The sequence below is a fragment of the Rhincodon typus genome, chromosome 36 (genome assembly GCF_021869965.1).
Source record: "Rhincodon typus isolate 14 chromosome 36, sRhiTyp1.1, whole genome shotgun sequence".
NCBI lineage: Eukaryota > Metazoa > Chordata > Chondrichthyes > Orectolobiformes > Rhincodontidae > Rhincodon > Rhincodon typus.
This window is the reverse complement of record NC_063367.1, coordinates 3,603,366-3,628,123: the sequence shown is the minus strand read 5'-3', so window position 1 is coordinate 3,628,123 and position 24,758 is coordinate 3,603,366. Positions and strand designations below refer to the sequence as shown.

The window sequence follows — 24,758 nt, the reverse complement described above, 5'->3', positions numbered from 1 at the left end:
TTCTGAGAGATCACGGGTCACATATTTATCCGAAATATTAGGTTTGTCCAGGGTGAGGGCAGGGGATGGAGGTCTTCATGTCCACAGTAATGGCTTCACTCCTTCATAAGTTCATAAGAAATAGGGGAAGAATTAGACCATTCGGTTTAATTGCTCTCCTGAGCAAGAGAGATTTAAACCTTGCTCATTAGAGGCTCTCGTTCAGCCGATGGTAAGTCTCCATTCTGTTTCTGTATAAAGCAAAGTGGACCAGTTCACCTTCTCGCTCTGTTAAGAGGGGAGAACCTTAGAGTTTCCCTTCATCTCAGTTTTAAACTTACTGCTGCGACAACACGAAGATCACTGGTTTGACTCTGTGGGGATGTATCTGATGTCAGTCAGGTGGCAGTGGAGATCCCAGAGTTCTTACACAAGAGAAAGATTCATTCTCTGGTTACCCTCCATAATTACAGTTTTGAGGTGTTTATGGCACCAATTTAACTCCGATGTCTCCACAATCAGTTAGACAGCCAGTGTTCTCTGCTAGAGCATGCACTTGGAAAATAACTCTCCCCTCAAGCTCAACATGTGTTTGTTTCGGTGATGTGAGGAGAACAGTATTTATATTTTTTATAAGAGAGTACATTGCCCATTACCATTTATACCCACAACTTCCAGTACTCTTGGGAGAATTGGCTGAAACCCTTTGATTGAGAGTGGAGCTAGCTGGAGTGGACTGGGAAAGGTGTTTAGCAAGAAAGACAGTTTAGGAGCAATGGCAGACATTTAAGAAAATAGTTCATGACTCACAACAAAGATATATCCCAGTGAGGAAGAAGGATTCTAGGAAAGGGTTAAGCCAACCATGGTTAACTAGGTAATTTAAGGATAGCATCAAATTGAAAGAAAAAACGTACACTGTGACAAAGATTCTTAATGAGCTAGTAAACTTTTAAAAACCAGCAAAAAATGACCTGTAAAGTAATAGAGTGAAAAGATAAATGTTTAAGGGTAAACCTGGACTTAATATCAAGACAGATGCCAAGAGCTGCCTCCATGGCAAGGAGATAAGGCGATGAAAATTATACACAGTACCCAAGATTAGCTCTCACCCAGGCTTCCTACAACTGCAGCAAGAAATTTTTACTTCTCTGATTGCTTGCTGCACCTACAAGCTAACTTTGAGTGACTTCTGGACAAGGACATCCAAATCTCTTTGGACACCGGCACTTCTAAACCTCATGTCATTGAGGAAACATTGTGCCTTCCTGTTCTTTCACCAAAGTGAATAACTTCACACTTAATCTGCCATGTTCTAGACCATTCACTCAGTCTGTCCAAGTCCTCCTGAAACTTCCTTACATCTTCCTCACATTTCCACCCAAGTCAGTTCATCAGCAAATTTGGAAATCTTACAGTTGGCCCCCTCATGCAGGGAGGCACTGCCCTCGTGGTATTATCACTGGACACTATTCTTGGGATCCGGGTTCGAATTCTGCCGTGGCAGATGGTGGAATTTGAATTTTAAAAAAACTCTGGAATTAAGAATCTGCCGATAATCATGAAACCGTTGTTGGAAAATCCCATTCAGGGAAGGAAATCCGCCACCTTCACCTGGTCTGGCCTATATGTGACTTCAGACCCACAGCAATGTAGTTGACTGTCAGCTGCCCTTTGAAATGGCCTAGCAAGCCATTCAGTTGAACCAGTTGCTACAAAGTCTCAAAGAAATGAAACTGGACTGATCACTTGGCATCAACCTAGGCACTGGAAAAGACAACGGCGGAAACAGCCCTTTTGACCCTGTGAAGCCCTCCTCGCCAACATCTGGGGGTTAGTGCCAAAACTGGGAGAGTAGTCTCACAGATGAGTCAAGCAACAGCCTGACATAGCCATACTTATAGAATCATACCTTACAGACAACGTCCCAGTCACCTTCCCCGGATGTGTCCTGCCCCACTGTCAAGACAGACCAAACATACGTGGCAACACAGTGGTATACAGTCGGGAGGGTGTTGCTCTGGGAGTCCTCAACATTGACCCCGGACCCCATGAAGTCTCATTACTTCAGTTAAACATGGGCAAGGAAACCTCCTGCTGATTGTCACATACCGTCCTTCCTTGACCAATGCGTCTTTTCTCCTCGTGTTGAACAACCCTTGGTGGATGCACTGAGGGTGGCAAGGGCTCAAAATGTACTCTGGGTGGGAGATTTAAGTGTCCACCACCAAGAGTGGCACGGCAGTAGTACTACTGATTGAGCTGGTCAGGTCCTAAAGGACAAATGGTGAGGGAACCAACAAGAGGGAGAAACATACTTGACCTCATCTTTATTAATCTGTTAGCTGCAGATGCATCTGTCCATGACAGTATCAGTAAGAGTGATCACTGCACAGTTCTTGTGGAGACGAATCCCCAACTTCACATTGAGAATAACCTCCATCGTGTTGTGTGGCACGATCACTGTGCTAAATGGGAAAGACTTTGAACAGATCTAGCAAATCAAGACTGGTATCCATAAGGTGCTGTGGGCCATCAATAGCGGAAGAATTGTACTCCAGCACAGTCTGTAACCTCGTGGCCCGGCATATCCCCCACTCAACCATTACCATCAATCCAGGGTATCAGCCTGGTTCAATGGAGAGTGCAGAAGGGCATGCCAGGAGCAGCACCAGGCATACCTGAAAATGAGGTGTCAACCTGGTGAAGCTACCAAACAGGACTACTTGCACGCCAAACAAATAAGCAACATGTGGTAGACAGAGCTAAGCGATCCCACAACCAACGGATCAGATCTAAGCTCTGCAGTCCTGCCACATCCAGTCGTGAATGGTGGTGGACAATTAAACAACTCACTGGAGGAGGAGGCTCCACAAATATCCCCATCCTCAATGATGGAAGAGCCCAGTACATCAGTGCAAAGGATAAGGCTGAAATATTTGCAGCAATCTCCAGCCAAAAGTGCTGAGTGAATAATCCATCTCGGCCTCCTCCAGTGGTCCCTAGCGTTACAGATACCAGCAATTCGATTCACGTTAATGATATTAAGAAATGATTAGAGACACTGGAATCCGCAAAAGCTATGGACCCTGACAACATTCCAGCAATAGTACTGAGGTATTGTGCTCTAGAACTTGCTGCTCCGCTAGCCAGGCTGTTCCAATACAGTTACAATATTGGCATCTACCTGAGAGTGTATAGAAATTACCCAGTTCTGTCCTGCACACAAAAAACAGAACAAATCCACCCCAGCCAATTACCGCCCCATCACTCTACTCTTGATCATCAGTAAAGTGATGGAAGCTGTCATCAACACCTGTTCCGCACCTGTTCGGCAACACCCAGTTTGGGTTCTGCCAGGGCCACTCGACTCCTGACCTCATTACAGCCTTCGTTCAAACATGGACAAAAGAGCTGAATTCCAGAGGTGAGGTGAGAGTGACAGCCCTTGGCATCAAGGACCCCTAGCAAAACTGGAATCAATGGATATAAGGGGGCAAACTCTTTGCAGGTTGGAGTCATACCTGATACGTAGGAAGAGGGTTGTGTTTGTTGGAGGCCAGCCAGCTCAGCTCCAGGACATCTCTGCAGGAGTTCCTCAGGGTAGTGTCTTATCCCCAACCATCTTCAGCTGCTTCAGCAATGACCTCCCCTCCAGCCTAAGATCAGAAGTGGGGATGTTCACCAATGATTGTACAATGTTCAGCACCATTCGCAACTCCTCAAATACTGAAGCAGTCCATGTTCAAATGTGACAAAATCTGGACAATATCCAGGCTTGGGCTGACAAGTGGCAAGTAACAAATGCCATTTATGGCTATCACCAATAAGAGACAATCTAACCATCACCACTTGACATTCAATAGTATTACCATCACTGCTTCCCTCATTAGCAACATCCTGGAGGTTACCGTTGGCCAGAAACTCAACTGGACTCGCCACACAAACACAATGGTTACAAGAGCAGGTCAGAGGCTAGGAATACTGTGGTGAATAACTCACCTCCTGACTCCCCAAAGCCTGTCCACCATCTACAAGGCACAAGTCAGGAGTGTGATGGAATACACCCCACTTGCCTGGATGAGTGCAGCCCCAACAACACTCAAGAAGCTTGACACCATCCAGTACAAAGCAGCCGCTTGATTGGCACTTCATCCACAAACATGCATTCTCTCTACCACCGACACTGAAGAGCAGCAGTGTGTACTATCTACAAGATGCACTGCGGAAGATCCTCAGACAGCACCTTCCAAACCCAATTCCGTCTAGAAGGACAAGGAGAACAGATACATGGGAACACCACCATCTTCAAGTTTCCCTCCAAGCCACTCACCATCCTGACTTGGAAATATATCGCCACTCCTTCATTCTCGCTGAGTCATAATCCTGGAATTCCCATCCCTAATGGCATTGTGGGTCAACCCCCAGCAGGTGGACTGCAGCAGATCAAGAAAGCAGCTCATCACCACCTTCTGAAGAGCAACTAGAGAAAGGCAATAAATGCTGGCCAGCAAGCGATAAACCACATCTCACAAATGAGTTTTTTAAAAAAAAAAATCGGAATCATGGATAAGAGACTATTATCAGCGAGGGCCCAATCTATGATGATAATCCCAAAGTGCTTCGCAGCAATCAGGTATTTTGGAAGTGTGGTTACTGCTGTAACATAGGAAATACTGCAGTCCCTGGTGTACACATAATGTCCTTCAAATAGCCATGTGATGTTGAACCGGTATTCTAGGGATAGTGGTTGAAAATAAATATTGGCCCGGAGCATAGAATGGCCTCCTTTGATAGCGGATGTGGGACCTTTTACTTCTGCCTGAGCGGACAGACAGGTCTTGGTTTCACGTCTCCTCCAAAAGATGGGCACTTCCTTGGTACAGCCCTGAGTGTCGACCTAAAATATAGATCTTTGTCAAGTACTTGCACCTAGAATCTCCTGATAGAAGTGAGGGAGAACCACTGAATCATGTTCAGATGCAATCTTATACCGATACATGGCAATGATTGACATTGTTAAAATGCTCTAAATTGGATTGACAATTTTTCCTCATTTGATAGTGGGGTTGGAGGTAGGAGGAGGAAAAGGCAATTGATGCCACATTGACATTTCAGACTGCTGGTGTTATCCTCAAATTAACCCGATTGTGGTCTCAATTAGCAGCTATTTTCAACAGGTTTGTCTCGGGAGAACTGCAGTGCTTTTTACTAACTTGCTGGCCCTCAGGCATGCTCACCATAAACACATACTGTCTATTTTCCACCTGGTGGATTCAGTACATAACATGTTTTCGTGAGTTTGTGTTACCCTGCCAGCAGATTTATAGAAAGTCATTTGAGGTTCACTACGCAGGAAGCTTTATATAAAGCACAGACAGAGAACGTGATGCGAATGTGGCCTTAAAGGGAAAAGTCTTCTATATAATCCCTTGTCTTTTTAAAAAAAGAGAACACCCATATTGTATATAGCAAATCTTAGTTTGCAGACTCCTGACTGCTACAGCTGTGGCGTGTAATCTATCTGTTTTTGTATTTATAGCAGATTACAGAGATAGAATTTGATCCCTAGCTCATTTTACTCAGTATTGCAGTTCATTGCATCTTGTGCCAAGAGATGGCAGTGACTTTAATTCTTCATCACTAAAGGGATTTTCGAGATACCAACTAATTCATTGCTGGAGAGAGATGAGAGGCCACTCCCAGTAGCCCATTTGGCAAATCCTAAAACATATTCTGTGTTCAGGAATTATAATCCTGTATGTGGTGGAAGGCCCTCTATTCAATACACACTTAGAACTGTTTTGTATGTGTCAGCATTTGATGTTTTGATGCATTAGGGATTCTACATGATGAATTTTCACTTTGTTCATGTCTTCACTGTGGTGTAGAATGTTTAGACCAAGGAATCTCAATGCTGCACTTAGGGCCAACCACCAACAATCTATCCAGAGTTGAATTAGATTTCAGCATTGTGTGCATCTAAAATTGCACAGTTGGAGAATAGTAAATTGAATACACCAGGACAATAGAAACTCACTGGAGAGCTGGAAAGAGGACACCTGGAAATGCTCGGTGCAAGAGGTGTCTTTATCTAAGTATGTGGCATATACTGTACAAACTGGAGAGCAGTGCAAGATGAAATTTATTCTGTTAAATTGATCTATTATGTTTACATTTTATGATAGTCTGTTGTGTGTGTCTGTACCTTAACTGAAGCCATGTTGAGAATGCCTTTGAAAGAGAATGTAAACTGGTGATTTTTATGTCAGTACGGGTAGGTTAGAATTGTACAACAGTTAAGAAAGAGGCTTTTTTGCCCATTGTGTCCATGCTTGTTGTCTGCAAACACAACTATCACAGTTCCATCCCCTTGCAAAGCTTTGCATTTTTTTTTCCCTTCAGATAATTATTCAGTTGTCTTTTGAGGATCTTGATTGAATTTGCCTCCTGCATACTCTCAGGCTTCAAATCAACTTTGACTTAATTTCACTGCCATGCATTTCAGCTGATCAGACACAAATAACCATCTCCTGCATCTTCCAAAGCCTTTCCTGTTCAACTGCAATCATTGAGATTTTGCATATGGGATGATGGTGATTAATGGAGCAACATTACTTCCAAAAATAATCTCTTTTTCATCCTGGTGTAAAACTCAATTAAATGAATAGAACAGGATTGTATTTAATATTCAATTCCAACAATTGTGCAATGGACCTGTTGCAAATTTAGTCCTTTCTTAAATAAGTCTGTGCAAATAAACTATGATAAATGTAATGAGGTGCCACCTGCTATTGATGTTGCGTGTTGATATTTATTGTTAAAAATCATGCTTCTAATTTAGCAGTATGCATTAATTTAAAAACCCTGTTGTGCATACATGAGTTAGGTAATAAAGCTATCATTGAACGTTTTCTATCCTCTCTTTAACAATATTGAGATCTTCCTTGAATGTTAGTGAGCACTCCCTCACTAAACCAGACCAAATTAGGTGCTGTTAGCCAATGTGGATTTCAGCCAGGGTGGTGGTACAGGGCACGGTCAGGATTAACATTCATAAATCAGGTCAAGGGAAGTAGCTGGGATTCTGCTTCCGATGAGAACCTGCGGACTCCTGCAGAAAATACAGAGCATCGAAAGAAAGACTGGCTGTGGCTTATCTCCATGGTCGAATAGGGCAGAGATAGTAATCTTATTCTAAAGATTAGTTAATTCCTGCAGGAGTGGGATAGAGGAAAGAAACTGCAGCAGCAGAAACAGGTAGCTCCATTGGTTTGGTTACCAGCTTGTAGAGGTGTTCTTTAAATTATAAACTGCAGCGTTAAAGAACAGGAGAGGCAAGAAAAGCTGTCATTTGCCTTAAAACTAGAAAGCCTGTTTGGAAGTGAGCACTTGGTTTAAATTTTTTTGCTAACAGGAAGCTTCTGACAGAAGTGTAAGAATTACAGTTCTTTAGAAACAGATATCTAACATCAAAAATATTGCACAGACCTTAGGAGTAGAAATAAAATTGAACTGCACTCAGAAGGTAAGAAATCTGGAACAACCCACACAACTGCCTTTCAGCGCCCATAGACTTGGGGATGCCCCAGTAATTTCTGTGTCACAGGAAACTTAAGTGGTAGAGTTTCTATGCTCAGGGACACCTTAACCAGTTCTAAATAGGTCCACTCGAGCTATATCACTGGACAGCATTCTGTCCTGAAGAGCTGTCTGACTTTTTACAACGACATTCACCGCCTCGCAAACTTATCTATTATACGGCACTATCTTAAGTGTATTTAATCGCACTTAAGTTGTGGATAAAATGCAGGAACAGAAGAGAGCAGCCATTCTCCTGAGAAGTGATATCCAGCTACCTTAATTGTGAAATAGCTATCCCACAGAGCAAGATGGTAAATTTCTTTTCCCAAAGTGCTCCTTTCAAAGACAAAGTGTAACTGTCCACAGCCATCCTTAAATTGCACAGAGAAACCATATTCCTATTTTGAACTTGACTTTATTTCCAACAGAGCTCCTCCTCCCCTACAGAGTCATTGAAATGGTAAATTTCTTCACAGTTTCCAGTATGCTGCAACAGGTAATGTTGGGAGTTGGGGGAGGGCAAGGCGCTCTCATAAAGAGAATACTCTGGCTGAGTTTGTCAGTACACTCTGGCGCTTGAGTTCATAGAGGTCAACAAACAAGTACCACTTTTTCCAAGTGGTTCAGGGGTCACCAGTTCCACTGCAGGTACAGCTGGAATGCCTGCGCTACCTGCCTTCCAAAACTGGCTCCTGCTCACAGTGGGAAGGTAAAAGCAGTTTGTAGAAACTCCATCTCTCCCAAGACTCTGTACACACTCCTTCACACTTTCCCTTCTATGAGGACCATTTCATACAGTTTCTTCAACAAAATCATATTTTGTGGGAATGCAGCCATGATTGGAGTCTGTCCCATCTTGGGACCTATATCTTTTCTTCTAATGGAACTACACTTTGTCTCATTGGGCAGACCTGCTTCACAGGATCAAGTTGTAGTCTCTAACAGCAATCAAGCCAGGTCCCAGCTCCTAGCTTTTCTCCACGGAGGCTGCTATCGGAATTACAGAAGGCATCTGGTAGAACAGTCAAGGGAACTGACTTTGTGGAGCATTGTGGGAATGAATGTGCTCAATATGGTCAATATTAAAAAATTACCCACTTGCCCCAGTCATCATTTTCCTAATTAGGAAGGCTATGATTGGCTGGGTTAAAGAAGAGCCAAACTGCCCTCACTTTGCTGTCACCATTTCAAAACAATTGAGTGTTCGGCTACATATTTACATCAACCCCTTAAGCAGCAGCATGTTCTGTTAACAAAGCTTTGTTATATGGTCTGAGATTCTGTGAAGTTGCACATTGTCATTTTGGGGAAACTAAGCAATTTTTCATCTCTGCAGAGCTGGCTATAAATGTCATTAAGAAGCCTCTGACATTCCATAACTGTTTGCTTCACACAGTCTGACAGGGTCCTGAGTAGAATACAGAAGGGTCTTGGCACTTCAACATGATTGCAATTGCGAGCATCATTTGCACTGAATTGAATCACTCAGTGTTGTGTTTTTCAGGAATCTGAGAGCAGGCTGTGGTCTTACGTCTATCCGAACAAGTACTCAGAGCAGCAAAAAGCAGAAGAGGAAAGGTGGAAGGAAGTGGAGCGGGACCGGAAATTCAAAGAAGAAAGCTCTTCACGGCTAAGAAGCAAAGAGATAGCAGTTAAAGAGGAGAGCAAAGACAGCATGTGCTTGGAATCCCGTTCGACCTCTCTGGAAGAGTGCCGATCTATTGGGAAAGATCCCAGGTCAGGACTTCACATTCCTGTGTCCTCCTCGATGGTTCAACACCCATCTTACATGCCATACGTCCATGGCTATCCATATGGGAAGCCATATGAAACTCCACACCCGGGATTTCGAGGAGTGACACCAATGATGATGCAGAACTATCCAGGTAAAAGCATGCATTCATTTGTTGCTGCAAAGATTCTGGATGAGCCACCAAGCCAGCAGCTGCTTGTTAAAATCCAGCAACAGTTGACTGTAACATCACTACTCACAAAACAGTAGCAAATCAGAACCACAGCTCGCAAATTCTTTTGATTTGTATTTGGGATGTGGACGTCTCTGGCTAAACCAGTATTTATTGCCCATTCCTAATTTCCCTGAAACTAAGTGGCATGCTAGGCTGTTTCAGAAGGCAATTAATTTTCAACCCCATTGTTGTTGGTTTGGAATAACATGTAGTTCAGTTCACCCTATGTACAACAGACTTCTTTCCCTATGAGACATTTAGAACCAAATGGGTCTTTATGACAATCTGTCTTAGACGAGCTTTACAATCCAGGTTTTTTAATTAAATTCAAATTTCACCATGTGCCACACTGGGATTTAAACCATAACATCAGCACATTCCCCTGAAGTTCTTGATTACTAATCTAGTGATTTTGCCACTGTACCATTACTTCCTCTTGTTTCTGGATAATGTTTATTGTTTTGAACTGCCCTCTTGATTATCGTCTCTGGGTTAGTATCCTTTAATGTAACCAGTACTGCACTCTAACTCTTGTCCCATTCTTTAAATATTCAATGTTTGATTCAAAAGAAATGATGCAGAAATGATGTGCCGGTGAATGTTTTAAGCAGATTTTATAGGTGGTGTTTCAACTGCGTGGTTTCACCCAATTGCACAGCACTTATGGATATACAGTTACAGCCTAGCATTGCTGAGTCCCTGTCCTCAGCTACATTATTGTTGGGAGGGGCAAAAAGCAATGCATTCCAGGAAAGTCATCACTGTAGTGGACCTTCAAGAGGATCAAAGAGTCTTACAGGGAAGAGATAGTAACAGAGATGGTCACATTAAGGGCTCACTGTGTTTACAGCTGAGATAAACCATGTTTATCTGTTCCACCCGTGGAGGAGGAAGGGATGAGGGAAGTGGGTATAATTCTGAAATAAATGATGGAATGGAGAGTTGGATTTGAATTTGCAAACCATATAAAGTTAGGAGGGCGGACACCGGGAGCAATAGGGACTTTAGTTAAGTAGCTGGCCAAAAATGGAATTCAACGTGGATTAGTCTGACACATCCACTTTGGATCTGAGAAGAATAAATCAGAGTTTATTGTAAATAGCTCCAAATTGAGGGGAAGCAGAGATATTTGAAAGTTTGATTACACATTAAAAGATAAAAATAAACAGCAATGGAAAAAGGCGAATGAAATTTTGACTTTTTCTCAGACTGGAACACAGTTGTAGTTTTTAAAAATTTATTAATGGGACGTGGCCGTCATTATCTGGGCCCAGCATTTATTGCCCATCCCTAGTTGCCCTTGAGAAAGTGGTGATGAGCTGCCTTCTTGAACCACTGCAGTCCACTTGTTGTAGGCTGACCCACAATGTCATTAAGGAAGGAATTCCAGGATTTTGACTTCAGTTAAATGAAGGCTCATTCTTATCCCATTCCCTTCAGTCTTGGACACTATGTCTCAGGAAGGACGCATTGGCCAGAGGGGTGCAATGCAGAATCATCAGGATCACACTGAAGCTTCGAGGGTGATATTTTGAGGACAAAGACTTGGCTTTGTTTTCTTGATAGGAGTATTGAAGTATGACTAATAAGTAACAATTTAAATTATTTAAATTAGAGAGGCTAGATACAGAGGATCTATTTTCTCTGTAAACTGCGAGAGATCTTTTTTAAAATAATTATTTCTTGTGATGTGAGCATTGTTGGCATTCAGCCCTGTGAACCTGCATCTCCATTCAATTTGTTTATGGCTTACCAGGAAATCAACTCCACTCAACGGGTACTGTAGCTCCAGATCTCTTAAAATAGAAAATGGTGAGAAAATGGTGCTGACATGAGGGGTTTGCTTCCTATGTTCCTAAGAATATGTATGTACTTAGGTGGACCGTGAGAATTATTTTTTGTCTGGAATAATCAGCAGAAACTTTTGATTCAGTAATAGCCCAAAGACACCACTTGACTGAATACAGCTGGGTATGTTGTATTCTGAAAACAACAAATGCTGGAGATCAGAGCAGGTCAGACACCATCTGTGGAGAGAGCCAAAAACAGAAGTTGCTGGAAAAGTTCAGAAGGTCTGGCAGCGTCTGTGAAGAGAAATCAGAGTTAACATTTCGAGGCCAGTGACCCTTCCTCAGACTCAGAACTACCATTTCTGTTCACAGATGCTGCCAGACCTGCTGAGCTTTTCCAGCAACTTCTGTTTTTGTTACTGATTTACAGCATCCGCAGTTCTTTCAGTTTCCATGGAGAGACAGCAAGCTAACTTTTTGAGTCTAGATGACTCTTCATTCGAGCTGAAGTGATATGTGGAGCGGGCAACATTTATGCTGTAGTTGGGTGGGAGAGTGTGTGAGGGTGGTGGGAGTAGAGGGCTGGTGGATAAAAGATGCTAATGGTTCAGATTAAGTGATCAGAATGTGAGAATGGCAGAACAATAGTAACACAGTGTGGAGCTGGGGGAACACAGCAGGCCAGGCAGCATCAGAGGAGCAGGAAAGTTGACGTTTTGAGTCGGGAAATTTGTTATTTTCAGTACAGATCCCAATCACTTAACCTGAACTATCAACATCTTTTCTCTACCAGCACCCTACACCCACCCCCAATCTAGAGCGTAAATGTTGACCCTCCACACTTCACTACAGTTTTGATGAAGAATCATCTAGACTCGAAACGTTAGCTTGCTCTCTCCCCATGATGCTGTCTGACCCACTGTGGTCTCCAGCATTTGTTTTCGGTGTAGATTCCAGCATATGCATAATTTGCTCCTATGTTATACTCTGAGATGGGGCGGCACGGTGACACAGTGGTTAACACTGCTGCCTCACAGCGCCAGGGATCCGAGTTCAATTCCAGGCTCGGGCGACTGTCTGTGTCGAGTTTGCACATTCTCTGCGCGTCTGCGTGGGTTTCCTCCGGGTGCTCCGGTTTCCTCCCACAGTCCAAAGATGTGCAGGCTAGGTGGATTGGTCATGCTAAATTCCCCGTAGTGTTCAGGGAGGTGTAGATTAGGTGGGTAATAGGGGGATGGGTCTGGGTGGGATGCTCTGAGGTTCAGTGTCGACTTGTTGGGCCGAAGGGCCTTTTTCCACACTATAGGGATTCTATGATTCTATGATCAGTGTCAGAAGACATTGTAATGAAGAAAATGCAATCTTTCTCCTCCCAAAAAGGAATTCATTGTTGTAGTTTGACAGTGTCCTGCTAGCTACTGTATACAATTAGAACGTGATTAAATCCAAGAGATTCAGACTGGCAGTCGTACAGGAACACAGGAATAAGCATAGGTTATTTAATAGCTTGAGCCTGTACTACAATTCAGAAGGATCTGCTTGAGGCAGTTGGGAGAATTTAAATACAACTAGTTAATAAATCTGGAAGAAATGCTAGTCTCATTAATAATCATGAAACTACCAGATTGTCAGTAAAACCCACCTGTTCACAAACATCAAGTCTGCCATCCTTACCTGATCTGGCTTACCTGAGACTCCAGAACCATAGCAATGCTGTTAGCTGCCTCTGAAATGTCGGAGCGAGAGTCTAAAGCCTGTGGGTGTACTTACATCGCATAGACTGCAGTGATTCAAGAAGGCAGCTTACCACCTCCTTCTCAAGGATAATAAGTGCTGGCCAGTAATGTCATGTCAAAAGAACAGAAAGAAAAACTCGATGTATCCGTCTGCGACTTGTATCCCTTTTTTTTAAGGCATCAGTTAGCTGGGTGGCTAGTTTGTGATGCAGAGTGATGCCAACTGCGTGAGTCTAATTCCCACATTGACAGGTTCCGTGAAGGACTCATTTCTCAACCTGTCCTCTCACCTGAGGTGTGGTGACCCCCTGATTAAACTACCACCAGTCGTGTCTCTAATGAGAGAGCAGCCTGGTGTTCCTCTGGGTCTATGGTGACTTTACCTATTTTACCTTTAATGCTTTTAGTTAACGGTTGCTGTTTGTGGAAGAGAGATCCAAAGTCCTCCTACTCTTTTGAGTATAGACGTATTTCCCATTCTATCTTGAAAAATCTCACAGGTATAGACTGTAGTTAAGACTGTTACTTCAATGGCTGTCTTATTTCACATTTGGTTTATGTACCTTTAAAATTAGATTGTGAGTTAATGCCACTCTTCTGATTGACTTGGATAATCTGCTTTTCAGGGTCGTATTTGTCCTCTGGATTCTCTTTCTCACCTTATGCCAATAAGGTTCCAGGGCATGAAGACAGCGATCGAGCTCGTGGGAGCCCTGGTGTAGGCAGCAAGCCGAGCTCTGAATCCATGGCCCTTGATATCCTGCAGCAGCATGCCAGTCAGTACAAGAGCAGGTCACCAACAGTAAGTAAGCAAGGCTGGCAACATACAGAGATCTCCTCTGTCTGCTGGGAACACAGCAGCCAATTTTATGCCATGTGATACTTGTTCAACCAAATAGCCCTCCGTTCAGAACCACTTTATGGAGTGAATGAGATGCTTTCATTCTGCTTCAGTACAGAACCCATTTCAGTCTCCAAACCATTACACTGTGCATTTCTATACAAGTTAGCATGACCAGGTCGGTTCGAGCTATGTAGTATTGATGTTTCATTTGTATCATAGAAGCAGAGAAAATAGAAGTGGGTGAAGGCCTTTTGGCCCATCAAATGCGCTGTGCCATTCAACGTGATTATAGCTAATCCTGTATTTCAATGCCACAATTCCCCTCTTTCCTCATTCTCTTTGACATCTAACCGATTGTTTCTCGTTTTCTTCTTTTTCGGTAACTCTGGGATCCCCTCTCTTTCCCATTGTGATCTCTCCCTAGTGTCTGTATCTTCACTTGATGAATTTCATGAACCCCTTTGATGTTGAGTCCACTCTACAGTCATCAGTTTTTTTTCATTCTTAGTGCATATAGTTTTAACTTCTTTTAACTTCAGAAGTGATTGAAATCTTCACATCCCAAGGATGCCTCTGAGCGTGCATGGGACTTTCTCAAAAGGGAGGTCATCATAACTATATGTACTGGCATGTTGGAATCTTTTAAAGGCCAGTTGACAAGAGTTCAGGACCAGCATGTTCCTGTAAAAATGAAGGATAAAGTTGGCAGGATTTGGGAACCTTGAATGATGATAGAAATTGTGAGCTTAGTAAAAAAGAAAAAAAATGCAGGCATACATAAGTTTAGGAAACTGAAGACAAACAGATTCCTTGAGAATATAAAGGAAGCAAGAAAGAAACAACGAGTTAGGAGAACTAAAAGAAGCAATGGAATGTCCTTGGCAAACAGGGTTGAGGAAAATCCCAAGGCATTTTACATATATATAAAGAGCAAGAGGGTAGCTAGGGAAAGGGTAAGCCCACTCAAGGACAAAGGAGGGAATTTATATGTGAAGCCAGAGGAATTGGGTGAGGTCCTTAACAATTATTTTGCATTAGTATTCACAAAGCAGAAGGACGTGGTGGATGGTGAGTCTCAGGAGAGGTATATTGATATTTTAGGGCATGTCGATATAACAGTGGTGTTGAGTGTTTTGAAAAGCATTAAGGCAGATAAGTCCCTAGGACCTGATGTGAGGTGACGGAGGAAATTGCTTGGACCTTGTAAAGGTCCCAGAGGAATGGAGAATAGCCAATGTTGCTCCTTTGTTTAAGAAGGACAATAGGCTAATATGGGAGATTACAGGCTGGTAGCCTTATGTCAATGTAGGGAAATTATTGGAGAACAGACATAGAGACAGGATTTACTCACATTTGGAAAAAAATATGGATTTATTAGCAATAGGCAGCGCGGCTTTAGGCAGGGGTGGTTGTGTCTCACAAACTAGATAGAGTTTTTTTTGAGGAAGTGACAAAGATGATTGATGGTGGCAGGGTGTGGAGATTGTTTACATGGACTTCAACAAGGCCTTTAACAAGGTTTGTTGTGGCAGGCTAATACAAAAGAAGAATCTGTGGTGAGCTGGTAATAACTGGCTTGGTCATAGAAGACAGAGAGTAACGGTGAAAGGGTGTTTTTCTGACTGGAGATCTGTGACCAGTGGTGTTCCACAAGGAGCTCTGTTGTTTGTGATATGTGTAAGAGATTTGAAGGAGAGCATAGGTGACAGTGATTGGGGGATCTGTGGATGATTGCCAGGGGATACAGCAGGATATAGATAGGCTGGAGACTTGGATGGAGAAATGGCAGGTGGAATTTAATCCAGATGAACGCGAGGAGATGCATTTTGGAATGTTTAATGAAGGAGGGCAGTATACAGTCAATGGCAGAACCCTTAGAAGTATTAATATTCAGAGGCATACAGGTCCACAGTTCCCTGAAAGTAGCAACACAAGTGGATGAGGTGATCATGGAGGCATACAGCATGCTTGCCTTCATTGGTTGGTGCATAGAGTATAAAAATTGGCAAGACGTGTTGCAGCTGTGTAGAACCTTAGTTAGGCCACATTCTGAATATTGTGCACAGTTCTGGTTGCCACACTACCAGAAGGATGTGAAAGCTTTGGAGAAGGTACAGAAAATGTTTACCAGGGAGTTGCCTGGTTTGGAAGATGTCAGCCATGAGGAGAGATTGAACAAACTTGGTTTGTTTTCACTTGAACGACAGAGGCTGAGGTGTGACTTGATAAAAGTTTACAAAATTATGAGAGGTACGGATAGAATGGATAGTCGGAGTTGTTTTCCCAGGAAGAAATGTCAATTACTAGACGACACAGGTTTAAGGTAAAAGGGGGATAGTTTAAAGGAGATGTCAGAGGCAGGTTTTATTACATAGAGGGTGATAAGTGCTTGGAATGTGCTGCCAGAGGGGGTGGTGGAGGTACATACAATAGCGACGTCTAACAGATATCTTGTCAGATATATGAATAGCATGGATTAGAGGGATATGGACTGTGTGGAGGCAAAAGGTTTTTAGTTTAGAAAGGCATTGTGTGGGCGCAGACTTGGTGGGCCGAAGGGCCTATTCCTTTGCTGTACCATTCTTTGTTCTTCTTTGTATCACCTTTGCTCTTAAAAGGCAATAAAAATCTGGATCCCTTGCAAATTTCCATTTTCTTGATTTCCTGTGTCCAACCAGCAGCTACTGCCTTTTGCCCTAGATGATTCTGTTTGAGATTTTTAATCAGGGAACATTCTCACTGCTCCCTCTGATCTTACATTTCAAAAGAAATATCTCCAAGCAGCTCAATTTCCTCTCTGTACACAACACTTCTCCCTTTCAGCAGCATTTCATTCTGCTGTAAAATGCAGGCCTTTCCAGTGCTTGTCTAACCATGTTCGGCCATTTCGCACTCGTGCTCCTGGACAAAATACTGGATGGCCTTTTATCTGACAGGCAATCTTTCCCTCCTGTGTCACTCCCAAGCCCTCTCTTTTACACAGCCGCTACTACGTAGTTCTGATTGTATTTCTCATTCTACAGTATCTCCAATAGGATGCCTTCACTCCCTCCACTGCCCCTGCTTTCTCCATTGAAATTTAGGCTTATTGTCTAGTCTTTTGTTTGACCATACAGTGACAGCTATGGGGCTCTGAGCCCCCTCTTTTTCAGTCTTTCTGAAACTCTCACACTTTGCAAGCAAAGCCTGGTTTCATCTAGGAAATTTTCATCGTTTTGTGTCCTACTTGGTGTCCTGCATTTTGATTCTTCATGTAGGTTTCTTGATTAGAGGTAAATATTAGATACTTCATCAGAGTTTGTTCACTGCTGTGGGACAGGGTGGAGTGGCACTGTAACCTATAAATGTGAATTAAATGCTAAACTTCTTTTTCTTATTTGGTCAGTCTCCTAACCTGATTGGTCACATCTAGACCTGTCATCCCAATGTAATATTGGCTGCCTGATAAAGGGCTGAAGTTCAGCTGTCATGCACTGCTAATAGTGTCATACAGCATGGAAACAGACCCTTCGATCCAACTCATTTGTGCTGACCAGACATCCCAATTTGACCTAGTCCCATTTGCCAGTATTTGGCCCATGTCCTTCTGAATTTGTATGCCCAACCAGATGCCTTTTTAAATGTAATTGTACCCACCTCCACCACTTCCTCTGGCAGCTTGTTCCATACACGCACCTCCCTCTGCGTGAAAACATTATACCGCGGGTCCTTTTTAAGCCTTTCACTTCTCACCTTAAACCTATGCCATCTAGTTTTGCACTCCCACACCCTGGGGAAAAGACCTTGTCTATTCACCCTGTCCATGCCCCTCATTATTTTATAAGCCTGTATAAGGTCAGCCCTCAACCTCTGACCTCCAAAATATTAACATTAATAGAAAGAAGAGAATGGGTAATTGATTACAAACCATGTACAATTTTATTCTGACAAATTTGTTGGCCAGAGTTAATGCTTTATTTTGGTCAAAATTGTTGATTTTTATTTTGCAAAGAATTGGTGGCATTGCCAAAATCCAGGTTTACCTCCATTCTAATTCAGGTCTACTGTATGTAGGGACAGGGCTAGTAAGTAGATATTACACTAGGCCTCAGAAAACATGCTGATTGGCCACAGTCATGCCACGCAATTAGACACTGATATGCGATTATAGTAGAACTCCATTCAGGATGCTGCTGAAATCTAAATCTACCAAAGACTATTGTGTGTATTTAACGCATTGTGGCACTGCTAAATTGTAAATTAAGGTGACATGAATTAATATTTTTTCATTTTGAATTTTACTGAAGGGGGACTGTTTCAGAACTAGACAAGGCTGGCCATCTTTTAGCTAGTCCAGAACTGGACAAAAAGTATTGCATTTTATTGTGCTAAAATATCTTATTAATCTTGTGTAGGGATGCTGATTACAAGGTAGTAATGGTAGAATAGACTTCGCAATTTTATATTTTCAAAACTGTTAAGCCATCACCTTAAAATGTAAAGTGATCTTCAGTTGAAAAGTGGTTGGAAACCTCCATCTGCCAAGTATAATGATTCAAAATGAAACTGGTTTGGGCCGAGTCAAGCTGCTCTGTAGATAGTCAATGCTGAAATTTTCTGCAGTTTGTGTATTTAATCAGTTCGCTCAGCAGGCCTTAGGGATCCTTGACAACTGATGTGATGAGGTTGGGTAAAGGCATACTACTGAGTTGACAAGAGAGCTACACTCAACTGCTCTCCACTTTCGGTTGGGATTCCCTGACACTGACATCCCTCACTTTGATAAAGATGAAACCTGTGTGTTTTTAATATGCCTTAATATCCTGTAATCCTGTACCAAATCTCTCACTTTAATGTACAATGGATCAAATATTGTCCGCTTTCTAGTCCACTGTTCCATTGCTGGCCCAGTCTAACCTGGTGTGCGCTGTTTGTAGGTGGATGGTCAAGGGGAACATAGTTACCCTCCAGAGGTGAATATCAAGAATATCACTTCAGTTAGCGTGCTACCATGCTCTTGGTTGAGATGAGTACTCTTCACAATCGATTGATGACATCGTGAAAAGTGGAATGCCCTTTTTTTTGATATGCGTTGTTCCCTTAAACAACAACTATGTCGAATGACTGCTTAGCCGGGACACCAGACAGATTTCCAGCTCTTCTTTATATAGAGCCGTATGATATCTTGAGCCCATTTTGATAGGTAGCAGGATCTTGATTTTACACATTTTTCAGGAGACAGCTCCCCAAACAATACAGCATTCCAGATACTGCATAGTACTGCAACGTGGGTAATTAATTTGACTCCGGGAGTGAGGCTTAATGTGATGTCTTAAACAAGAGTACTCTGACTGGGGTAAATTGGCAAATTAATATTAATGGGAATCTTTTTTAAATCTAGACAAGTGATAAACCTCCTCATGAAAGAGAACGAGGAGAGCGAGAGATCGATAAAGAACGGCCCCGTTCTTCACCATCCCAGCGACAGATCACCTCACATCATCACCTCGGGATGGGTTACCCGTTGCTCCCAGGGCAGTATGACCTACCGTATGCAACAGGTAGGACTAATGATGAGACACAATCACACTTAATGTACTGGTATATTTAGAGTTAGTAAGTGGAATTCAGTAGTTCTGAGATATCAGTGCATGGAAAACATTGTACCGATCTGCTACACTGCAGCCAAGCTCCAAACATGCATTCACCCCCAGTGTTGGGTTTGTATTATATATTCCCAGTTAGCATACCCTTAAAGTGAAATTCTTCGATGAAGAATGGTTTAATTTTAACATACAACTATGAAGTGACTGGATATCAAATATATTCTAGAGTGATTGCTGATGACCATTGCTCATTTGGCCTTTTTCTATTAAGGAAGTAGTTATTAGTTCCACTGTTAGCATGGCTTATGATCTCAGTTCTTCTTATACAGATGACTGATCCTGTAAATAATCACAGGAGGGGGACTATTTGGCCCATCATCTTTCTGCCAGTCACTGAGATTGTGGCTGGTCTGGACCTGATTCTGTAAACCATAATGACTCATAGCAAACAGCTGATAATCTCAGATTTAAAACCAATACCATCGGACATTCCTTTAATGAAATTCAAAACACACAATGGATGATTGATGTGTGTCATTGCTGCAGTCATTGTCCAGCGTTACCACTCTGAATGGCTGCATTCCAAAGATACGTGTTGTTTGTGATTTGTGGCTCAAGTAGATGTTTTTATCAGGATAGAAATGAGGTACATAGGTGTCTTTACCCTGTGCTCAGTGTCCTGTATGTTGAAATGATATACTGAGACACCATTTAATTGATGGAGTAGATAACATATGCACTGTAACCTCAACAAAACAGACACCTGGGGCTGAATCATGTTCTGGATTGTAGAATGAGGTAAAATTCCTAATCACTGTAGATATAGTTACTGAAACATGAATCACTGTTATATTATAAAGCAGCAGTACTTATCCAAATACTTGTACCTTCTGTGTTTCAGCTCCCAAAGCACTACATTAAAATGATGCTGATAATGTTGAGGGAACCATTTAGACCTGCTTGAAAAATTTCAGACCACTGTAGTTTCCCTTTCCAGTTTGGAGAGGTTACAATGTGTACATAATTCTTCAGCTTTCATTACACTTTGCATGTGTCACCTCCTTGGTCTGCTTTGGAGAAATTGCTGGGGGTTGAGTTGGTTCTTGTCACACCTCTCTATTATGTCTCCAAGGACATTATGCAGCGGAGTGGGGATGGGGTGGGGGAAGGAAAACTGGCTTTAATCAGGATGGTCCAGTCATTAAGGTGTGGGGTAGGCTTAAAGGGCCCAATTGGTCTGTTCCTGACCATCATGTTTGATTTTGATTGTATTGTTGCACTTTGCTCTCTTACCCAGCACATCTCTCCATATTCCCAGGTCTATCCTCACCAGCCATTGTTACAAGCCAACAGGCTGCTGCACAGGCCTCAGTGTCGACCCTGTTCCCACCAGCCAGAAGGTGAGAATGGTAAGAAGAACCATCTCTTTTACTTCATCCTTTCCATTGCATGTTTAGCGATGCTAACAAAAGTCAGGAGTGTTTACCTCTTCATTTAGAAATCAGTGCTTTGAGGTACAGAATGCACAACTGGTCTTTTACTCAACCTACTGATCACAGGTAACACGCCGAGAAGCTTTGTGAAGTGTTGGTGAATGCTGTGAATTGTAGAATTTACCTGATGACCATAGTTATCAGCTAGAGAATGGGGGCAGTGGGAACTCGCCTGAATTTCTGCAAGAGGATATCATTTCAGATCACTTCAGGGAGTGGTGGGGAAGGGAGAAAGCTGTGTTTACTCATCAAGTGAATAGTGACACCTACTGTTCACACAGCATTACATTGGAATGAATCAAAAAGACATGCATTTTATAACTTGCCTTTCGTTAGCACCTTTCACAATTTCAGAATGTTCCAAATAGCTTCACACACTGTCTCAGTAAATTCACTACTACAATGCAGAAAATACACCAGTTAATTAGCGCCCAGCAAGCTCCCACAAAATTAAAGGTAATGAAGGGTCATGAAAGTTGAGATTGACTGTTCTCATTAGAGAGAGAGACACTGATGATGTTTTAACCTTAGGGTCATGACACCTCAGACGAGGGAAGAGGTTGAGAAGCAGAGTCCTTCGTGGTAACCTCAGCTGGGAACGGGAATTGAACCCATGGTCTAATAGTTTCCTGCCATTGATTTTAGACTCACTGATCTGTAATTCCCTAGATTATCACAAATGAATATTAATGCTGCAATGAAATGAGCAATAAAGATGTATTGTACTTGAGAACAACTTTTTAAAAAATACTTTTGCCTGTTTTGGATCTAGTAATAAGTAATGAGGTAGGTTTAATAAATGATCTCAGAGGTAAACAATCTTTCCTTCCACAGTCCAAAGATGTGCAGACTAGGTGGATTGATCATGGTAAATTGCCCATGGTGTTTAGGGAGGTGTAGATTAGGTGGGTTATAGAGGGATGGGCCTGGGTGTGATGCTCTGAGAGTGGTGTGGATTTGTTGGGCCGAAGGAGCCTGTTTCCACATTGTAGGGATTCTATGAAACAGTAACCATAACATGGTAAAATTTAGCATTCAGTTTGAGAGGGAGAAACTTGGGCTGGAAACAACTGTGCTAAACTTAAATAAGGGTAGAGTTGGCTCAAGTGAACAATTTAGCAAAAAAGACAGAGGTTGAATACAGATAAATCCCGGTGAGAAGGATAGATTCCAGGAAAAGGATAAACGTAACCAAGGAAAATCAGGATAGTATCAAATTGAAAGAAAAGGCATGCAATGTGATGGAAATTACTGGAAAGCCAGAGGATTGGGAATGTTTTGAAAACCAACAAAGGGTGGCCAAAAATAAACTGAGAAGATAACTTTGAAGGATAACTAGTAAGTAATATAAAAAAGAGATGGAGAGGGATCAAAGTGAACATAGAGCCCTGGGAGAATGAGACTGGGGAAATAATGGGCAGCTAGGCAGTAGCAGAGCAGTTGAATAAATACTTTGTATCAGCCTTAACTGTAAGTGACACTAAGTGCATTCTAAAAATGCTCAATAATCAAGGGGCTAAAGCTGGGCAGGAAGTAAACACAATAACTATCACTCAAGAAAAAAATACTAAGTGACCAGAGGAACCTGAGGGATGAGATACCTCAGGTTGGTGCAGGGTGGAGTTTAACAAGTAATTTACCTCCTGGCAAGACTGTGAGAAGGTTCCTGCTTCATCCTGGCTCAGTCTGCATTCAAATTCAGTGACTGTCTGACTGAGGGAGGTTCTGCGGAGGTGATGCTGCAGAAATGTGGCACTAAGATCACGTCGTCAAATATCTGCAGACAGCTCTGGTTGAGCAGCTGACAAACTACACTGAATATCATAACTCTCACACTGGAAACAGTGAGGGGGCTGAGATAGCAGGATGGGAACAAACTGCACTGAATATCATAACTCTCACACTGGAAATAGTCAGGGGGCTGAGATAGCAGGATGGGAACAAACTGCACTGAATATCATAACTCTCACACTGGAAATAGTGAGGGGGCTGAGACAGCAGGATGGGAACAAACTGCACTGAATATCATAATTCTCACACTGGAAATAGTCAGGGGGCTGAGATAGCAGGATGGAAACAAACTGCACTGAGGATTATCATAAGCGACGACACCAGTGGCGGCAGGAAAGGAGCACGTTGCTGGGACTCCAGGCAGCGACTGGAGGAGCAGAGATGGTGAAGGCTACAGAAAGGGAAGGGTGAAATGTTGAACCTGTTTCATTTTTAGAATATCAATTTAATATTAATTTATTCAGTATTTTAGTCTGTAATCCAAGACGGAGCTGGAATGTGGCAACATTATACATATGTGACTTGTATCTAGGTACAAGTGACAATATTGAATAAATATAAATCTAACGAAACTAATGGGGCTAAAGACTGATGAGCCCCTGGTCCTGATAGAATGCATCCTCGGATAGTAAAGGAAGTAGCTACAAAGATAGAGGATGCATTGGGAAACAGCCAAGGTTGCACCCATATTTTAACAGGGTGTGAGGACAAAAAACATGTGACAAATAACTATTGGCCAGTTAACTTAAAATCTATTGTGAGAAAAACATTGAGTCTATTATAAAGTATGTAATAACAGGGCATTTAGAAGCACAGTGGCTCAGTGGTTAGCACTGCTGCCTCACAGTGCCACAGTCCCAGGTTTGATTCCAGCCTCAGGCAACTGTCTGTGTGGAGTTGGTACATTCTCCCCATGTCTACATGGGTTTCCTCCCAGTGCTCCAGTTTTCTCTCATAGTGCAATGATATGCCGGTTAGGTGGATTGGCCATGCTAAATTTCCCATAGTGTCCAAGGATGTGCAGATTAGGTCGATTAGCCATGGGAAATGCAGGGATACAGGGATAGGGTGGAGGTGTGGGTCTGGGTAGGATGTTCTTTGGACTCAATGGGCCGAATCGCCTGTTTCCACACTGTAGGGACTCTATGGATCAAGCAGAGTCAGCATGGCTTCAAGAAGGGGCAGTCATGCCTGACAAGTTCTGTAGAACTTTTTGTGGAGACAACAACAGGATATACGTTTGGATTTACAGCAATTTAAGGTACTAAACATTAGGATATTTAATAAGCTAAGAGCCCAAGGTGTTGGAGGTGCTATATTTGTGTGGATAGAGGATTGACTAACTGATAGAAGACAGAGTTGGGAGAAGGCGTCATTTTCAGGATGCCAATCTATAACTAGTGGAAATGCCACAGGGATCAGTGCCGGGATCACAGTTATTCACAATATATATTAATGATTTTAATGAGGAAAGTGCAAGAACTATAGTCAGGTTTACAGATGACACAAATAGGTGGGAGAGCAAATGGTGAGGATGACATAGATTCTGCAGAGAGATAGACAAGTGAAGTGAATGAACAAAAATGACAGATAGAATATAAATGTGGTAAATGTAGGGTTTGGCAGGAAGAATAGGAGAGCTAAATATTATCTAAATGGAAAAAGACTGCAGAAAACTGCAGCACAGAGGGATTTAGGGGACCTCATGCATGAATCACAAGAAGCTAGCATCCAAATTTAGTGGTCAATAGGGAAGGCAAATGAAATGCTTGCCTTTGCTTCAATGGGAATGGAATACAGCCCCGTTTTCTGGTACCCAAGCATCCAGAATTCTCACTCAGCTGGAAGAAATTTGTCAAGTTTCTTCAAAAATGTCTATTTGAACTTGGCATGGCAGGTTCCAATGCGTACAATGTGTGTACACCTGCCATGTAGTAGTTCTTTCAGACCCTGCTAGCAGTGCTGCCCAACATCCTCCCTCACATAGAC

The 24,758-nt window shown here is 42.5% G+C and overlaps 1 protein-coding gene across 2 annotated transcripts in view; it reads left to right on the top strand.

Moving 5' to 3' along the window:
- znf609b (zinc finger protein 609b) overlaps window positions 1-24,758 on the top strand; it is a 98,782-nt gene that overhangs the window by 69,019 nt on the left and 5,005 nt on the right. The window contains exons 4-7 of one of the 2 annotated variants that reach the window (XM_020534299.2): window positions 9,068-9,449; window positions 13,683-13,858; window positions 19,281-19,440; window positions 20,804-20,885. In XM_020534299.2, the coding sequence (XP_020389888.1) occupies window positions 9,068-9,449; window positions 13,683-13,858; window positions 19,281-19,440; window positions 20,804-20,885 (800 nt within the window). Of the gene's footprint in view, window positions 1-9,067; window positions 9,450-13,682; window positions 13,859-19,280; window positions 19,441-20,803; window positions 20,895-24,758 lie in introns of both variants that reach the window. The other variant, XM_020534300.2, reaches the window with a different exon arrangement.